This window comes from Apteryx mantelli, chromosome 26 (assembly GCF_036417845.1).
Source record: "Apteryx mantelli isolate bAptMan1 chromosome 26, bAptMan1.hap1, whole genome shotgun sequence".
Taxonomy (NCBI): domain Eukaryota; kingdom Metazoa; phylum Chordata; class Aves; order Apterygiformes; family Apterygidae; genus Apteryx; species Apteryx mantelli.
Genome location: NC_090003.1, coordinates 2,900,807 through 2,917,127, shown reverse-complemented (window position 1 = coordinate 2,917,127; position 16,321 = coordinate 2,900,807). Strand labels below are relative to the sequence as shown.

The window sequence follows — 16,321 nt, the reverse complement described above, 5'->3', positions numbered from 1 at the left end:
GTTTCTCTCAGAAACTTGCAATTCTCTCACTCTTGGAAAGGATGCTAAGCAATAGCACCTTAAATATTAAACTCAGTAGTCCCAACTAGGTTCAATAGCTGACATTTTTCTCTTTAGGATGTGAGATATCTGATAATTACAGTTATTGGATCAACTTTTTAAACTAAAGTATAACTAGTCTTAAAGGTGCAGACAAAGCACTTCAGCGTGAAAATCTTAAAACAATGAGCAATCTATGAGTATGCCTGTTTTAGTCAAGTATTGATCATCTGACAAAACACTGGCAAAATTTACTTTAGATTTTCTAGTGGATTCCTGTGTGTATCATTATGTTTCCCTGAAGAATTCTCTTGGGTATTACCTTAACAGTCTGTCCCTTAGTGAGTGTAGGTATCCCATTCAATCAAGATCCTTTGAGTCTCAAATCCCAAGGTTTGAGGAAATCAGTGAAAAACAATGTTATGATCTGAGCTATGGAAAAAATAAGCATAGTCAATAACTTTTTCATTCTTCTGTGATGATTCTCAAGTATTTCTTATGGGATATCTTGTTTCAACCCATTCATCTGATTTTACAACCCCTTCTCCATTAACTGAACATTATAATATGGTAAACATCCCAGCATCCATGTTATATACATTCTTCATAAATATTTAAAGAATAGCCCTACCTATGACTTAGATTGTTTTAACAAAAGGTATAGTTCACAAGAATAGTACAGTTCTTCACTAATCCAACTACATGAACATTCATCTACCAAAATATGTTTTATTGTATTCTACTGAGCAAAAAATTGGCCAAGCTGTCTTTTATGTAATCAAAATACTCAGTACCTTTAAATCTCTATCCCTCTGTTTGTAGTCTGGATTCACAGAATCACTTTTTTGGATTTGTACTCTACAATACCAGCATATGCAAGTGGAAGCACATAGTACAAAAGAGTAACATTAGGACACTCCTTTTTCCCTGCTTTTTGCAGGAGCAGTAGCTGCCAGAATAGCAATAGGTTAATATAAAGCATAGCACTCAAACAGATCTGTGCACCAAAATGTGAAAAAAGAAATGCTAACATTATAAAGAAAGGTTGGAGCTATATGGAAAAGTTAAAATGTTTTCCATTAGACAAATGTGTCTATCAGTAGATCATAATAAGGCAAATGTACAGTGGAAATAATAGGCACTACAGCTAATATATAAAAAAATTTCATACACATGAAGCAGATGCAGTACCTGCCTTACAAAAACAAACATTACTTACAGGTTTTAGGCAGGATGAGTAAAGAAGGCAGAGAAAATTTGTTTCTGTCTCTTGGTTATGCTGAAGTCCAGCTTGAAGAGAAAATGGTTCCCTCTGACCTTTAAAAAAAAAAAAAGTGTACTCTGTTAAATTTTTTTTTTTTCTATCTGTTTTGTGGCTATCCGTGCCAAAATTCTAGGAGCAAATACTACATGAGAGAGATCAAATTATTTTTACTGCATTCAAACTAAATAACTTTTAAACACAGAAATTTTCTCACTTCCTCCTGACTGTAGTGTATAAGGTTATATTTGACAATTGGTTCTTCTGAATGGCCCATATAGTAAAACTGCTCTGAGATATTCCAGAATATTATGCTTTTCTTGGAAGAGGTTAAAAGATATTACTTTCTCCATATGGAGCCTGGAATAAACTATTCTAATTTCCTGCTCTGGATTCAGTGGGGTATTTATGCACCTTTTTTTAATGCAGGTAGTCCTATTAAAATTAAGGTAATTACACATACACACAAACATATACACACACAGACACACACACAGACGCACACACACACAAATATGCAGGACAAATTATTGTTCGAATGAAGGTCTGAGACAAAAAGGAAAGAATATCCCTACGATACAATTTTCCTATGCATTTGCACAGGAAATGCGTTTCAAAACACTGAAGAAAAGAGCAGATTGGACCATGATAAGGAAGTGTACTCTATTCCTGTTAGAGGCACTAAAACAGCTGTACTGCCTAGGAGTTTCCAAAGCCATTAAACAGCAAATGTTTCTTGGAATTTTAAAAAGGAAAATACAGATAAAATAACTTTGCACTTTAGTGAAATCGATAGCCATTAATGCAGACCTTTGACGCTTGAAGCAGGACTCTAGATTAATGCTATCAATCCCAAATAACTTGTTTTTCCTTTAAACTAATCTTTAAAGAACAGTTCTCAGTGGCCTGTAGCATTAAAATAAAGGACTAGCACAAATAATTGTTGTATATTCAACTGTGTTTCTTTCCCAGACAGTTGCCTAGGAATATCTTGCCATCTGCTGGAAATGTGTAGATATACACATTTATATAAATACAGACTTAAAAACTGTCACAACCCTAGTAAAATTAAATAACCAAGGAGACATTAAATCCAGAAATCAACACTCTGCCTGTTCATAACTTTTAGTCAAAAAGACAATTCAGTAACATGAGGTAACATCAAACTTCTATGCTGCAGCAACTGAAATACCAACACTACATTCCTTAGCAAATCAGTTTTCATCACTGCCACTACAAATCTGTTGCACAATTGGACACTGAGGTTGAATGTGTACCTGGTCATTACATGTGTAAAGCTAGATTATCATTGTGGTCATATCTGCGTAAACTGAGAGTAAATCTACTGAAGACAAGGTGATGGGATAAGAATGCAAAACAACACAGAACCTGATGCATTTATACTAATATTTAGTATCACATTTACAGGTGGCATAAAATAAAATGGTTGACCTGTAGGACCCTCAAAATAGTAGTGTTAATAAGGATACTATCAGGTCTTCAAATTTAGGTGCAGTGGGCAGCCATATAACATCTTTCTTTTTATTAAGCTGAGGGTAGTTTTGTAGAGGATAGAAGCGCAATGCTCTGCCATCTAAAATAAAAATAACAGCATTAGTACTAAGTGACCAATTAAAAAAAATCTTTGTAAAATATACAAATAGCTTTGTATTCAGGTTTTCTTTACTTGCTGAAAGTGTATCCAATAATTTGTCAGAGTAAACTGTGCTGAGAAAAAAAAAAAACTCCAAATAAAACACAATTCTGAAGAACTACACCACCTTTCATCTCACAATCCAACATCTCAAGTATCACAGGATGTCTAACTGAGGTGACAAAGAGATCAAAGTCTAGCTTGCCCTGAAATAAAGTATGTTCATAGACACATCTTATATAGTGTTCTCCATTTTAAAGAGGAAAACTGAAACACATGAAGATTTAAGGGTCCACTTTGAAACCACATTGAAAATTCCAATTGAGATAAAATTAACAATGGAGACATTATTCATTCAGATTAAAGACCGTTAAATCAAACCAATTGCTGCATTTCCTTTGTGTCACAGAAAATGTCTAGATTGATGGGAATAAGTTTTGCTTCTTTACTCCTACTTAAACTAGTATTAAGCATTATTTATTCATATTTTGGAAGATCATAGAGACACCAAAAGGAGAATCAGGGCTATATTCGTACAAGCACACACACTCATATAACCCTCATAAAGAAATTGTAAAAGTGCTAAATGGTGTCTAAAAGAAACTCAAGGTAGGCGTGCACAAGCTAATAGCAGGAGACTAAGGATCAATCATCTCTCATTTTCAAAATACAGATTCTGACTGCTCAACTCTAAGAAGTCAAAGCCAAAATATAGCAGTTGCAACACCTTAGCCTGGTTTATTTTTCAAAGTTCAGTGGGCTAGTTACCCCAAAGAGATCCAAAGAGGTAAGCAAAAGCTGCAAGGCAAGCCTTTTGTTTGGATGGTTTGTTGGCTTGGAAAATTGAGTTAGGTATAGAAGAAAACTAAGTGGCCATTTTAATTTTTAATTTCCATGACAGGACTCTGAGTACAACTATCCCACACCTCTATCTGAAAAACAAGCAAAGCTCCTATCTCCTGTTTTACAGAGGAGACCACTGTGCTTCAGTCACAGCTGATTCACAGTTTTAAATCAACAGATCAAAGTATCATTAGAAAAAAATCACTTTATAGAAGTGAAATAATAATGACATTGGACATTTCATAGGCTTGCTCTTATGAAAGTGTGGGTAATTCAGCAACATTACTACAATGTATTCCATTGCTTTTTTTCCTCCCCTCTCAGTTTGGCTACTCAGAAGAAGTCATAATATTGCTATTTTTGTTGTTTCATTTCTTCTGTATCTATTTATTTTGACAGCAGCTTTCCTGCCTTAACAGTTCTGAATGAAGTCTTTTAGGTTTGTGTGGTATGTTCACCCTCATATGAGATTATACTTTTCTGAAAGTGAGTTTCCCCTCTTATTCAGGGCCGCTGCGAAGCTCCCCCGGTCGCAGACGCTGCTCTTTCGAGGCGCCGCCCCTCGCCTCAGCACCGCCTCCGGCCCAGCCCTGAGGCGGCCCCACACTCCCTGCCACCAGCCCGGCGCTGGATACTCCGGGGAGGCACTGCCGCTCCTCCCCCAGCTACCCAGCGCCTCCCGGCGAGCTGAAGCTAAGCGGGAGCCCGACGAGGCCACACCGGAGAGCCACGGGGCCTTTGGCAGTCCGGACGACCCACTACCTCTCTAGAGGGCTCCGAGAAGAGCAGAACCGCAGCTCCGTGCCCACACAGCGCCGTAACGGTCGCATCCGCGTCTCCTCTCGGGCCTGGGGCCTCCTCCCGCCACGGCGCTACCACATCTCCGAGCGCATAGGTGCTGCACGGGCACGGCACGACAGGGCAGCGAAACCCTCTAGGGACGAATCAGGGCAGCGGAGAGACCGCCAGAGCGCGGCCGGTCACTGTGGCGTGAGGACGACACCCCCTCTGCACCTACTCCCTTCCATCACACCTACCGCCACACCCGCGGGAGCAGTGCACCCGCCGCTCGCTTCTCCGATTGGCTGCAGGTGTTCGCCTACCTCTTCCTCTATGGCTTTTGATTGGCTGAGAAGCTCCTACTCTCCAGGTAACGGTTCCTAGCCTATGATTGGTGAGGGATATCACATGGGAATTGGCTCAGGTGAGCCGCAGCTTGCTATTGGTCGACAGGTAGAGTGGGAGGTGTTCTGTTGGTTGTGGGTGCTAGCCTTCTTAGTCGGCCATGTTCGAAGTGGTAGCGCTGGTGTCGCTGGAGCTAGGAGGAGGGGGTTCCTGAGGCAGGGAGCGGGTCGGTAGTTGAGGAGGAGCCCAGGGCTCCTTCAGCAGCGCGCTGCCGCCGTGATTCCCGGGGGACTCGCCGGCCCAGAGGACAGCGGGGAGCCGGAGTCCGACCCGAACTTCCTCGCGGGACTTTGGGCAACTTCGGGCCGGGGGAGAGGGGAGCGGAGTACCGCTGGGACGAGGCTGGAGAGGCAGGCCCGGGGGGTGGGGGGGGCGTTATCGGTTAGATTTGTGGAGGTGGCGGGAAAAGGGACCCTTGGGGACCCGGTCGCCGGGGAGGGACCTATGTTGGAGCAGCAGAGCAGGTAGGAGGAAGGGATAGCCCCAAAGGTGTCCCTTGGGCGCGGTGGGGAAGGAGGAAGAGGACAGTCCGTTCCGCCTGCCCCGACTCGGCACAGAGCGCGGCAGCAGCTAGTAGAGTGCTGGCCCGGCCCCGCGGAGCGGCCTCGTCCGGGTGAAAGCGTCCCTTGCCTCCCGCTCCCCGCGCGCGCTGTGTCCGCGGCGTTGCCGCGGGTCGCTCGCGAGCGCACCCGCCCGGGCTGCGCGTCGGCGGGCGCTGAAGGAGCCCTGGGGAGGGCAGGGAGGGGCCACACGTGCCCTCAGATCCCAGCAGGAGAAGGACGGTAGGGAGCTCAAGTTCTGGCATCTTTCCCTGGTGCACGTGGCCCTGCTTCCCTAGACAGTGGGCTTAGGGAGGTATGTGAAAGTATTTTCGAATATGCTTGTATATGGGAGGGAGTGGAGAAAACTTCTGAATAAACAGGATGTTTGCTTGGGAGTCCAGTCCTAAAGGTGACCTAAACTGCCCTTTGGAGTTCCTCTTCTACTTTTCCTGGATAAATTTGTAATTAACATGAGTCATTAATGGTCTTCCTTGTATATACAAACTACTATGAATTGGCATTCTCTACTGTATGAAAGAAAAGAGCCAGAAGTAGTATGAATGAATAAGTAAATAATTCCTCTGAGTGTTTTTGGCCGGGAGGGAACTGCCAGATGTTTTGTTAGAAAATGTTGTCCTTTAGGAAGGAAAAAAAGCTTAAATGTTTTATACCAACTATGCAAAAAAACTGTCTCTTTTGAGTTCTGATCTTTTGTAAATTGGAATATTTATGTAATATGGGGTATTTTTAACTGATTCACTTCATTACTGTACAGGACGAGTCTTACTATGTATTTTCCTTTTGTTTTCTTGCTGTTTTATGTGTAAAGCTACTTGGGTTTACAAAATCTGACACAACCCATTTGTTCAGTAGAGCGTGTATATATTCATCTATATTCTGTTTTTCTTTCTTTCAGCTGGATTGACTGTCATCTGGAAAAGACCTGCATATATCACACCTGAAGTCTTTCACTTCAGAATTAAATGAGTTATCTATTCTGAATGATCTGATATTTCTATGTATTTACAAAATAGTCTTCGTTTAGGCTGTTGAATTTAGACCATGCCTAGCAGAATGGGCTCAAAAGTTAATTTGAACAGAGACTTCATCAGGGTGAAAACACACTATAGTGGGTAAGTCTACGTATTCTCTCCTTTGTATTGTCATACCTAATTTTGAAGCATATCAAACAGGAGTCCATAGTCTCACTTAGAGTAAAAAGGAAGCTGATGGATTTGAATGTAATGTCAAGACAAGTCTGTAAACTTCTAGGCTATTAAAATAAACATCTGCAACAGCTGCAGCACACTGAAACATTTTAAGAGAGTTGCTGTTTTATTCTTTAGTCTAAGTTGATGGGTTATTGCTTTCTGTTTTCTTACAAGTGTTTATGGTCACAGACAGATTGGTCTGTTACATCCAGATGCTGTTATTATATCTTTATAATATAGTAATACATGTATTACATTTCATCATATGCACTCATGTAGTGAGCTCTACATCTACAGATCACCACTGAAATTAGCAGGAGACTACTAAGTGCAGGTTTCTACTCATGTCAGTTTGTGACTGTATGCTCCTTGGACAGAATCTATAGTATTTAGTACAAGAGCCCTTTTCCAGTGGGGGTTTTTAGATATTGTTTTAATTTACAGCGGTTACTGTTTGGAAAATTATTGGAGGTGTTTTTTGTGGGTAAATTTGTGAGTCTTGAAACAACATGCTAATGTTACTGGATTTGTCTGCTTCTTAAGAAATTTTGAAGAGAATGCTTATCAGGGAATTTTCTAGGTAAATGTGGGATAAAAGAATTTTTTTATATCTCAAGTTATCAATAAATTTAGATGAGCTTATGTAAGCTGCTTGAAGACTCAGTTCTAAAAGTGTGCGTTTTTTTCTTAAGAATCTAAATTCAAGACACAAAATCTTTGTTTTTATGTAGTGAATAAATACCAAAAATAAATCCTTGAAAAGTATGTTAGTTTGTTGTTTTCTTGATAGCTTTTTTCTTCCCTTTCCTGCAACAGCTTGACTAATGCAGCATGAAGGGCAGTGAGATATTGATGTTAACGCAATTTCTTCAGTTATCCTCTCAGTGCTTATTTATGCAGCTCTGCTTTAAGACAGTGAAAAGAAAGTCATGGTCTTCATGACTACAGCCAGTTGCCAGTGGAGTCATGAAAAGTCTTATTATTTCAACATGTAATTTGTCTTTTAAGGGGAGGGTGTAGGAGCTTGTCTTCCTCTAAAGCATCAGATGTCTATTTATTTATTTACAAACAAAATACTGAGTATGGTAGGTCAGCACTTCAAAATTGCATAGGAAATCTGGTTGATGGTAAGGCTGGGGAATACCCTGTTCATGGTCACACTTAAGGCTGTTGTGTGTCTGGGATTACTTGGACCTGATTTTTGCAGGCGAGAAATACTGCTTGCTTTGAATGTGAACTTTTTTTTAAGATTGGTCTGCGTAGGTTCTTCTATTTGGTAGCTGAAATATCCACATGTCCTAGATGTCTCTACTGCATATGTGCAGTAAGCCTAATGCTTTCTGGTAGCATTGAATTTGAGTATGTGTTTGTATGGGGGCTTTATACATGTATAGTAAATCTGATAGAGATTGGAGATACTGTTCTTCCTGTACCTTCATTAGACAGCGTGAGCTTATTTCCTTCCTCCCTGGAAATTCTGGACAGGAGTACTGAATGATAGACCTGAAGTTGGGAAGGAATTTTCTCTTAGAATAGCAGTGTCTTTAGTGACTTTGGGGGTTTCTTGTCAGACTAGAATTTGGATGTCTACTGAATAATATTTCACCTAATTGATTTGCTGCCACTGTGAGGACCTTGTGAATTAATCTTATTTTGGTCTCTCCTGTCTTCACCTGAGGCATAAATTTAAATCTTTTTAGGAGTTAATATTTGGCCTAAGTAAATCCTTGGTCTTGATTTGAATTCTTTAGATTAAATTTACTAGCACATAAATTCATAGTAAGTGACCTAAGTCATCCTTTCTGATTTTGTCCTGCTGAACAAATAAATGTTGATACTGTAGTTGAGGTTTTTAATAGTGTGGTGTAGGAAAGTGGTATTTGTAGTGTAACTGTGAAAATATCTACCAAATTTTCTTAAAAATAAAGAGCTTCCCTGTTAAGTATAAACTTATTTCCCAAGTCAGTGCCAAATAGTTTGAGTCCTGAGTTTAGAATTCTAGAGCAAATGCCAGTATTGGTTTTTGTCTCTTTTCCTTAAAGCCAAAAATGGGCCAGCCCTAGCGTGCCAGTGTCAGTAATCTGATGAGCACCAGTTTTATCACAAGAAACTTTAAATATTTCAGTTTGGAAGGAAGGGAAGAATTAGTATGAAAATACATCCAGTGCAGTGGCTAAGGAAGTAATACCTATATGAATCTCTTCTTATGACTCTCGTTTTTGATGCATTAGCAGAATTGGATAATAGCATCTTGAAAGATGGGTATTCTCATGTATAAGGGTAAGCTTTTACTTTTGTTGGCTTCTGTTCCTATCTATGCTTCTGACTCTTTCCTGACGCCTAGTCATTTGACTTTTATGTCTTGATTTTACCATCTATAAATTGAAAGTCCAGTAAAAATTTGTTAATTTGCAGTTCATTTACCTACAGGGTGAATTTTCATTAAAAAAAAAAAATCTCATAGTAAAAATATAGATATGCTTTTAGTGATAGGAATTCATGTCAAAACTGGTGTCTTGACAAAATACTGAGAATTTGCTATCCATTTATGAAAGTAAATAGGCACAACACTCTGGTTCATTTTTACTGCTGTTTTATTACTGCTGCTCAGTAATTTCTGAAATGTGATAATTAGTAGAGATTGCACAAATCAATGGGGGTTTGTTACATTATTAATCATCTGCACCAGGGTGCTGTTTGAGATATTTAATAGATGCTTGTAAACTGCTGTATGAACTTTGGTTGAAAGGTTTGCACCATATATGTAACATTACTTGTGATTATTTCTGCTCAGTAGTTTAATCCTACACCTGTTAATCATGTCATACACAGGCTTAGGTTGAAAAGAACATACATACATAATACTTCTTGTGTGATGCATTTGAGATGCATGGATATGCATGCTTCTCTGAAGCAACAATAGGAGAGCTGCCTCAGCTGTATGAGGGAAGGTACTATAAACACAAGTAGAAATTAGCATAAACAGTTTGGGATAGCTTGCTGGCACAGTGGAGCTATAAAGAGAAGGGTGTGTGTCTCTATAAAATATACCTGCTCCGAAGTGGAGGAGGTAGTAACATTTGTTTCATTATTAGAATTCACAACAAAGAATGTAATCACTGTGAATGTTAATTAGAATAAAACATTGTAGTAGTGTCTCCTGCAATACTATATTCAGTAATTTCCAGTAGCTGTGCAGACTTTCTTCTTTGTTATTCATTTTTAGTGATCTCCCTATGATGTTCACTTGCTGAATGCCATTCTCACTTGAAGAGCAGCAAATCATCTCTTAAGTTAGAAAGCAGGGGTTCTGTTATCACTGCATTTTGTCTTTGTTTTATTGCTTGAATTCAAGCGTCCATGTGAGTAAGAGCTGACTTTGTCATTATACATTGTATAATTGATTATGTCAATGTCTCCATGTGAGTACTACCTCATCTTTAAACAAGTTTGACAAACTGCAGGAAATGGTTAATGTTGAACAACTTTAGAATTAGGATCAAGCTCATTCAGGTACCTGCTAAACAATTTAAAATGCCAGGTGACAGTACGATACATCTTTTTGAAATCCCAATTAAAAATATAAGCATGAGGAAGTTGTAAAATACACGAATGCCGAGTCTGTTTCCAGGGAGTCCTAGGATCTTAGGTATTCCTGTTTCTGGGTGTGACAGAGTTCCTAACATACCATAAAAAAGTGCATAAGTAGATTGCAGAAGAAAGTAAACTTGTGTAACGCTCACTTTATTTTTGGTTACTTAGTTTGTCTGGTTTGTATGTGATCACTTGAAATTGCTTCATTTAAATATTGCATTGATGCAATATTTTTTCCTGTGTATTGCCTTTAATTGGTAAAGAATCCCACAAGACACATGCTTTTGTCATTGGATGCTAAAACTGCACACTAACAAGTAATATGAAAAACTAATGATCAGAAAGTTATATGTATGGGCAGTTATATTAAGGGAATTACTCGCATACCTAGATTAAATAGATCTGCTTTTAGAACCATGAATGATGTTCAGTTATCTGTGACCTGATTGGCTAATGTGGCTACAGGCATTAAGATTAAATATTGTTAATCTCAAAAGAATATGGATATAATCAAGACAATGATTTGAATAAATCTCATTTATATTTGCATCTGTAATGGGTGCTGCTTGGACAAAATGACACAGCTGAAATAAATTAATGACCTTCCAATTAGCATACATGTAGAAGGCAGTGCCATCTTTTATCACAATTTTAATAATTTAATGCTGATTAATATTACTATCAACTTCAGTTGGAGTTTGTGTATAGCAGAACAGTGTCTTACTGTGTAGTTTCACATTTTGAATACTATTTAAATACCCATGAAAGCATGATTACTGGCCTAAAGAAATTGACAAGAGTTACCACAGCTCTACAGATACTTCATTTTTCTTAGTAGCTTGTGGTGGCAGTGCATTAAATGAGCTGCTATTGTCAGTGACTGTGTCTTGGTGCAAGGCACTGCACCAGACATCAAAAACTATATTGAGAACTAGTTTTGTCTCTTACTTCTGTAGGTGCATAGAATGTCAAATGCAGAAATGCATAGAAATGCCTTTTTCACTTGGGCAGGGGAGAGGAGGCTGTTCTTAGACTCTGACTCACCTGACAACTCTCAGTTCTAAAACAATACAGCTTTACAGGTTGCATGTTTCTTTTCCGCTGGTATTAGGAAGAATTAGTTTATTATGCTACTGTTCTTAAACAACTTAACAAATTGTAAATTTAAAGGTTCACTTGAAAAGGTAGTAGTTAATTGAATTTGAAATGTAAAGCAACCTTTTAAAGAAGTCTACTGAAACTTTGCTTACTGTAATTCTCTGCCAAAGTAGAGTGTAAAATTATTTATGTATTTCACTTAAAACATAAGTTACAGAATGCAAGATCCTCAATTCAGTGTATTACCTTTCCTGGAGAGGTCTTCACATCTTAGATACTTTTTAGTTTTGTTGTTGAATTTAGTAAATCTATCTTAAATACTTCAGGGTTTTGAGTTCTGGGTGAAAAACACAAGTAAGCAAAATAGGTAAGATGTTTTCTAAAATGACTTGTTATCCAAGGTGAAAATAGGTGAACGAATCCAATCTTATTGGGTAACTTCTGATACATTTACTGTATTGAGCTAAGAGAGGAAAGAATTGCGTATGCCAATAGCCGTTAACTGGGAAATACAGTTTTGCAATTATCCGCAGACTACTTAAGTACATCTCCCTTTTTCTTTTTGTTTAATCAATTAGTTTCCTTGAGTCTTTTCCTGGAAATATTTAGAAAATGGGAAAAAATCTAGTTTGTATCTTCAGATTTTGTTTAGCATATCTTTTCTTCTTAAAAAAACCTCCTTCATTCTGTTTTGACAGTTTTATGTGACTTTTCATTGTATCAAGAGTTATTCTCCCAAATGCCTGAGCATGACTTACATTAAGCAGAATTAAAAATTGGGTTCATAGTCTTAAAACACTTGAAATGTAGAATACAGAAGAATGCAGAATTTGGTTAAGGTTTTATCTGTTACTGAATTTTGTTGCAATATATCTTTTGAGAATTCACCCACTTGGAGCTTCCTCTTTAATGATCTAGCAGGTGTGAGGAAAAACTTAATTCTTATAGGATTTTACAGTAATCATGAGATTTCTTCCATAAGGTGATAAAATAAAATCCCAGGATTCAGTTTAATTGTTATAAAATCATGGTGTGTTGGGTTTTTTTTTGTTTTGTTTTACACTATTTTGGACACTGGCATTTATATTAAAGGAACTGGACTCACTGATGGGAAGAAGTAAATTTAAACAAAACACAAATCATTAATACAGTTAATGCCTCTGCTTAAGTATTTTAAAAAGTAAGTTAAATACTGTGAGTTGTAATCCCATTGGCTTCTGGCCGTTTACTTTAGCCAGTTCTGTAAGTATGCTTTTGCATCTTAGAGTCTGTGGATGGAATTGCTGGAATATGCTGGCTAAAGCATGCATTTTCTCATAAGTTTGACTTTTTGTTTATTTATTTTAAATCTCTTGCAGGGACATCCTGATAACTAACTTGGATGCATCAATGAGCTATGATGAACTCTGTAATGAAGTGCGTGAGATGTGTATTCTGCAACAGGAACAACCAATTACCCTCAAGTGGATTGATGATGAAGGTACTGTAGATATGTGAAATGTTATGTAGTAACTCTTATTTTTGTACATTTTGGTATGAAGAGGGACACTGAGGAAACTTGTATAAAACAGGTTTCATATTGTTAAGTCATTTTTGATTTGTAAATACCAGGGGACGTGACCCTGTTCTATAAAGCAAGGAGCTTTGAGTAAATAAAACTCTGGATATCAAGGTTGTACTGTACTTGAATTTACTTTATCCTTTTAAATAAAGAACTCTTTCAATGTGTAATTATCTGCTGTTCTATTTAACTAGAGTGACCAAAGGAGCATCTGGTGAGAAAAAATTTGGCAGACTTGCTGTTTCTGTTAACTCAGTGATTAACTTGTATTTTCTTCTTATTTCCTTCTTTAATTGTTAAAATTAGAGGAATAAAGTTTTTGTTGGAAAAATGCAGATGTAGAGTAGAGGGAGTAAATTGTAGCTGTGCTCTGGTAATTGAGACTCGTAAGGTTCTTAGGGAGGAAAAAATGTTTTTCAAGAGGACTCTGACCAAGATCTCTTGGTAGGAACATGGATATGTCTTGAGCTAATCATGCAATGATTTATGGTTTAGATAATTACTGTAAAGAGTTTTAAACATGGGTACTGTATACTACTTTTTTGCCTCCTTGTTTTCCTGGAGTTGGGTTAAGAGGATGGTTTCTGGTTAGTATCTGAAGCCTGGTGTTGATTTTAATTTCTGCTTTTCCATCTACCCCATGTAGTTTTGGGGAAAGCTTTCAGTCACTCAAAGTTTGTCTGGCTGCCTGTGCCTAAAACAGGTCTGAGTGTACTGCTTGACCACGCAAAGGTTCTTCAATGTTTGTCTCTGAAGTGACAAAATCCCACACAATTATCAGAAATTTGAGTTGGTTGATTTTGCAGCACAATTCATTTTCTCTTTCATATTGCATTATTGCAGTATTTCTAGATTGTCTAGAGATTATCACGGGTTATTAAAACTGTATCTCTGTCTACCAGAGGTGCTCTTGCAGTATGATGTTAAACATATTTTCACTTAAATATTAGAACTTATCTCTTGGAAAGGTCTTGTTCTGACATACAGCTCTTCAGTAGTGTGTGTGTCCTGTCTTAGCTTCCACTTCTCCCAAGAAGTTTTTTCAGTGCTTTTTCTGTGGCACCAACACATTAGGTCAATGAGTTTTCAACAGAACATCACCCAGCTTACTCGCTTTTGTCATTGTCTGGTGTCAGACTGTCAAATCAAATTGAAAGTCCGTTCTGTTAGCTGAGAAGAACCGTCCTTAGTCTGTCTTTTCAGAGCTTCAGAGAAATGGAATCCTTTAAATTTTTTCCTTAAAGGCTAACATCATTACTACAGATAGTAACATTTGGAAGACTAAAAACTGTCTAATAATGACCTCAGAGAAGTATATGTCAAGGTTTGTGGTTCTTTGTGTTGATTTGGGGGGGGGGGGAGTTTTATCAGAGATTTTAAGTTTAGAAAGAAAAAGTGTTCTGAAATAGGTAAAGATCAGTGTTCTGAAATAGGTAAAGATCAGTGTTCTGAAATAGGTAAAGATCAGTGTTCTGAAATAGGTAAAGATCAGTGTTCTGAAATAGGTAAAGATCAGTGTTCTGAAATAGGTAAAGATCAGTGTTCTGAAATAGGTAAAGATCAGTGTTCTGAAATAGGTAAAGATCAGTGTTCTGAAATAGGTAAAGATCAGTGTTCTGAAATAGGTAAAGATCAGTGTTCTGAAATAGGTAAAGATCAGTGTTCTGAAATAGGTAAAGATCAGTGTTCTGAAATAGGTAAAGATCAGTGTTCTGAAATAGGTAAAGATCAGTGTTCTGAAATAGGTAAAGATCAGTGTTCTGAAATAGGTAAAGATCAGTGTTCTGAAATAGGTAAAGATCAGTGTTCTGAAATAGGTAAAGATCAGTGTTCTGAAATAGGTAAAGATCAGTGTTCTGAAATAGGTAAAGATCAGTGTTCTGAAATAGGTAAAGATCAGTGTTCTGAAATAGGTAAAGATCAGTGTTCTGAAATAGGTAAAGATCAGTGTTCTGAAATAGGTAAAGATCAGTGTTCTGAAATAGGTAAAGATCAGTGTTCTGAAATAGGTAAAGATCAGTGTTCTGAAATAGGTAAAGATCAGTGTTCTGAAATAGGTAAAGATCAGTGTTCTGAAATAGGTAAAGATCAGTGTTCTGAAATAGGTAAAGATCAGTGTTCTGAAATAGGTAAAGATCAGTGTTCTGAAATAGGTAAAGATCAGTGTTCTGAAATAGGTAAAGATCAGTGTTCTGAAATAGGTAAAGATCAGTGTTCTGAAATAGGTAAAGATCAGTGTTCTGAAATAGGTAAAGATCAGTGTTCTGAAATAGGTAAAGATCAGTGTTCTGAAATAGGTAAAGATCAGTGTTCTGAAATAGGTAAAGATCAGTGTTCTGAAATAGGTAAAGATCAGTGTTCTGAAATAGGTAAAGATCAGTGTTCTGAAATAGGTAAAGATCAGTGAATTTTTATTGTAAAAGGATCTTTTAAATAAGATTTTAAAAAAAAAAAGCTTTTAATAGTAGTAATGTTACTTGTCTGTGGCTCTTTTGTATTCTTTCCTATCAAATGTGATAACGCAATCTGTATCTGTGTCATTTCTACCTTTCCCTCTGAACTTTTCAATCCACTGGTTGATTTGAGCCCTATTTGTCAGAAAAGTAAAGGCTTCTGAAAAAACCAAGCTGTGTGTGTGGGGGGGTTTTGTTGTTTTTTTTTTTTATGGCAGTTGAGATGGAGTCAGAAATCTTACATTTGTATCATCTGAGTCAACAGTTGCTAACCTTATGCTATATTAGATACCAGATTGTCCATACAAGAAGCCTTGTAAATCTCCCAACTGTAGTAAAAGCTTAAACAGGAGCTCACAGCTCTCACCTGAACACCAGTTACTCAACCAGAGAACAGAAATGCATAGAAAGGCAGACTTTAACTATAATGCTCATTAAGGCTGTTTCATAATTACATTTTATTTTTCTGAGGCTTTTGTTAATTGGCTCTTAAAGATATTTGGGATACTGAAATTTATATGATGTTTTTTATCTGTCAGTACATCTCATTAGTCTTCTAGCTCTGAGCAAATGTTGATACAAGCAGCTGAGTTTTAAAATTGGAAAGCACAGAACTTGAAAATATAATATATACAGAACATTTTACCTTGGCAGAAAGGGAATTGGTTGATATAGTAGAAAGTGGAGCCTGAAAATGTTTGTGGTAATCAGAAATACTTTAGGAGGGTCTGGATTTCATGTGGTTCTAATGTCTTGGAGTCCTTTCATGATTGATGGTTGTAGCTGTCACTAATTTATTTCGACTGATAACAATTCTCCACAGCAGTGCTTTCTTGTTTTGTGAGGGGGGCTTATTCTAATGCTTTAATGTCCAAAGAAC

The 16,321-nt window shown here is 37.6% G+C and overlaps 1 protein-coding gene across 1 annotated transcript in view; it reads left to right on the top strand.

Moving 5' to 3' along the window:
- The first annotated feature begins 4,471 nt into the window (after positions 1-4,471).
- PRKCZ (protein kinase C zeta) overlaps positions 4,472-16,321 on the top strand; it is a 77,818-nt gene continuing 65,968 nt past the window's right edge. Inside the window, exons 1-3 of the mRNA XM_067310855.1 lie at positions 4,472-4,947; positions 6,441-6,657; positions 12,786-12,907. Of these exons, the coding sequence (XP_067166956.1) occupies positions 6,587-6,657; positions 12,786-12,907 (193 nt within the window). The 5' untranslated portion in view covers positions 4,472-4,947; positions 6,441-6,586. The remainder of the gene's footprint in view (positions 4,948-6,440; positions 6,658-12,785; positions 12,908-16,321) is intronic.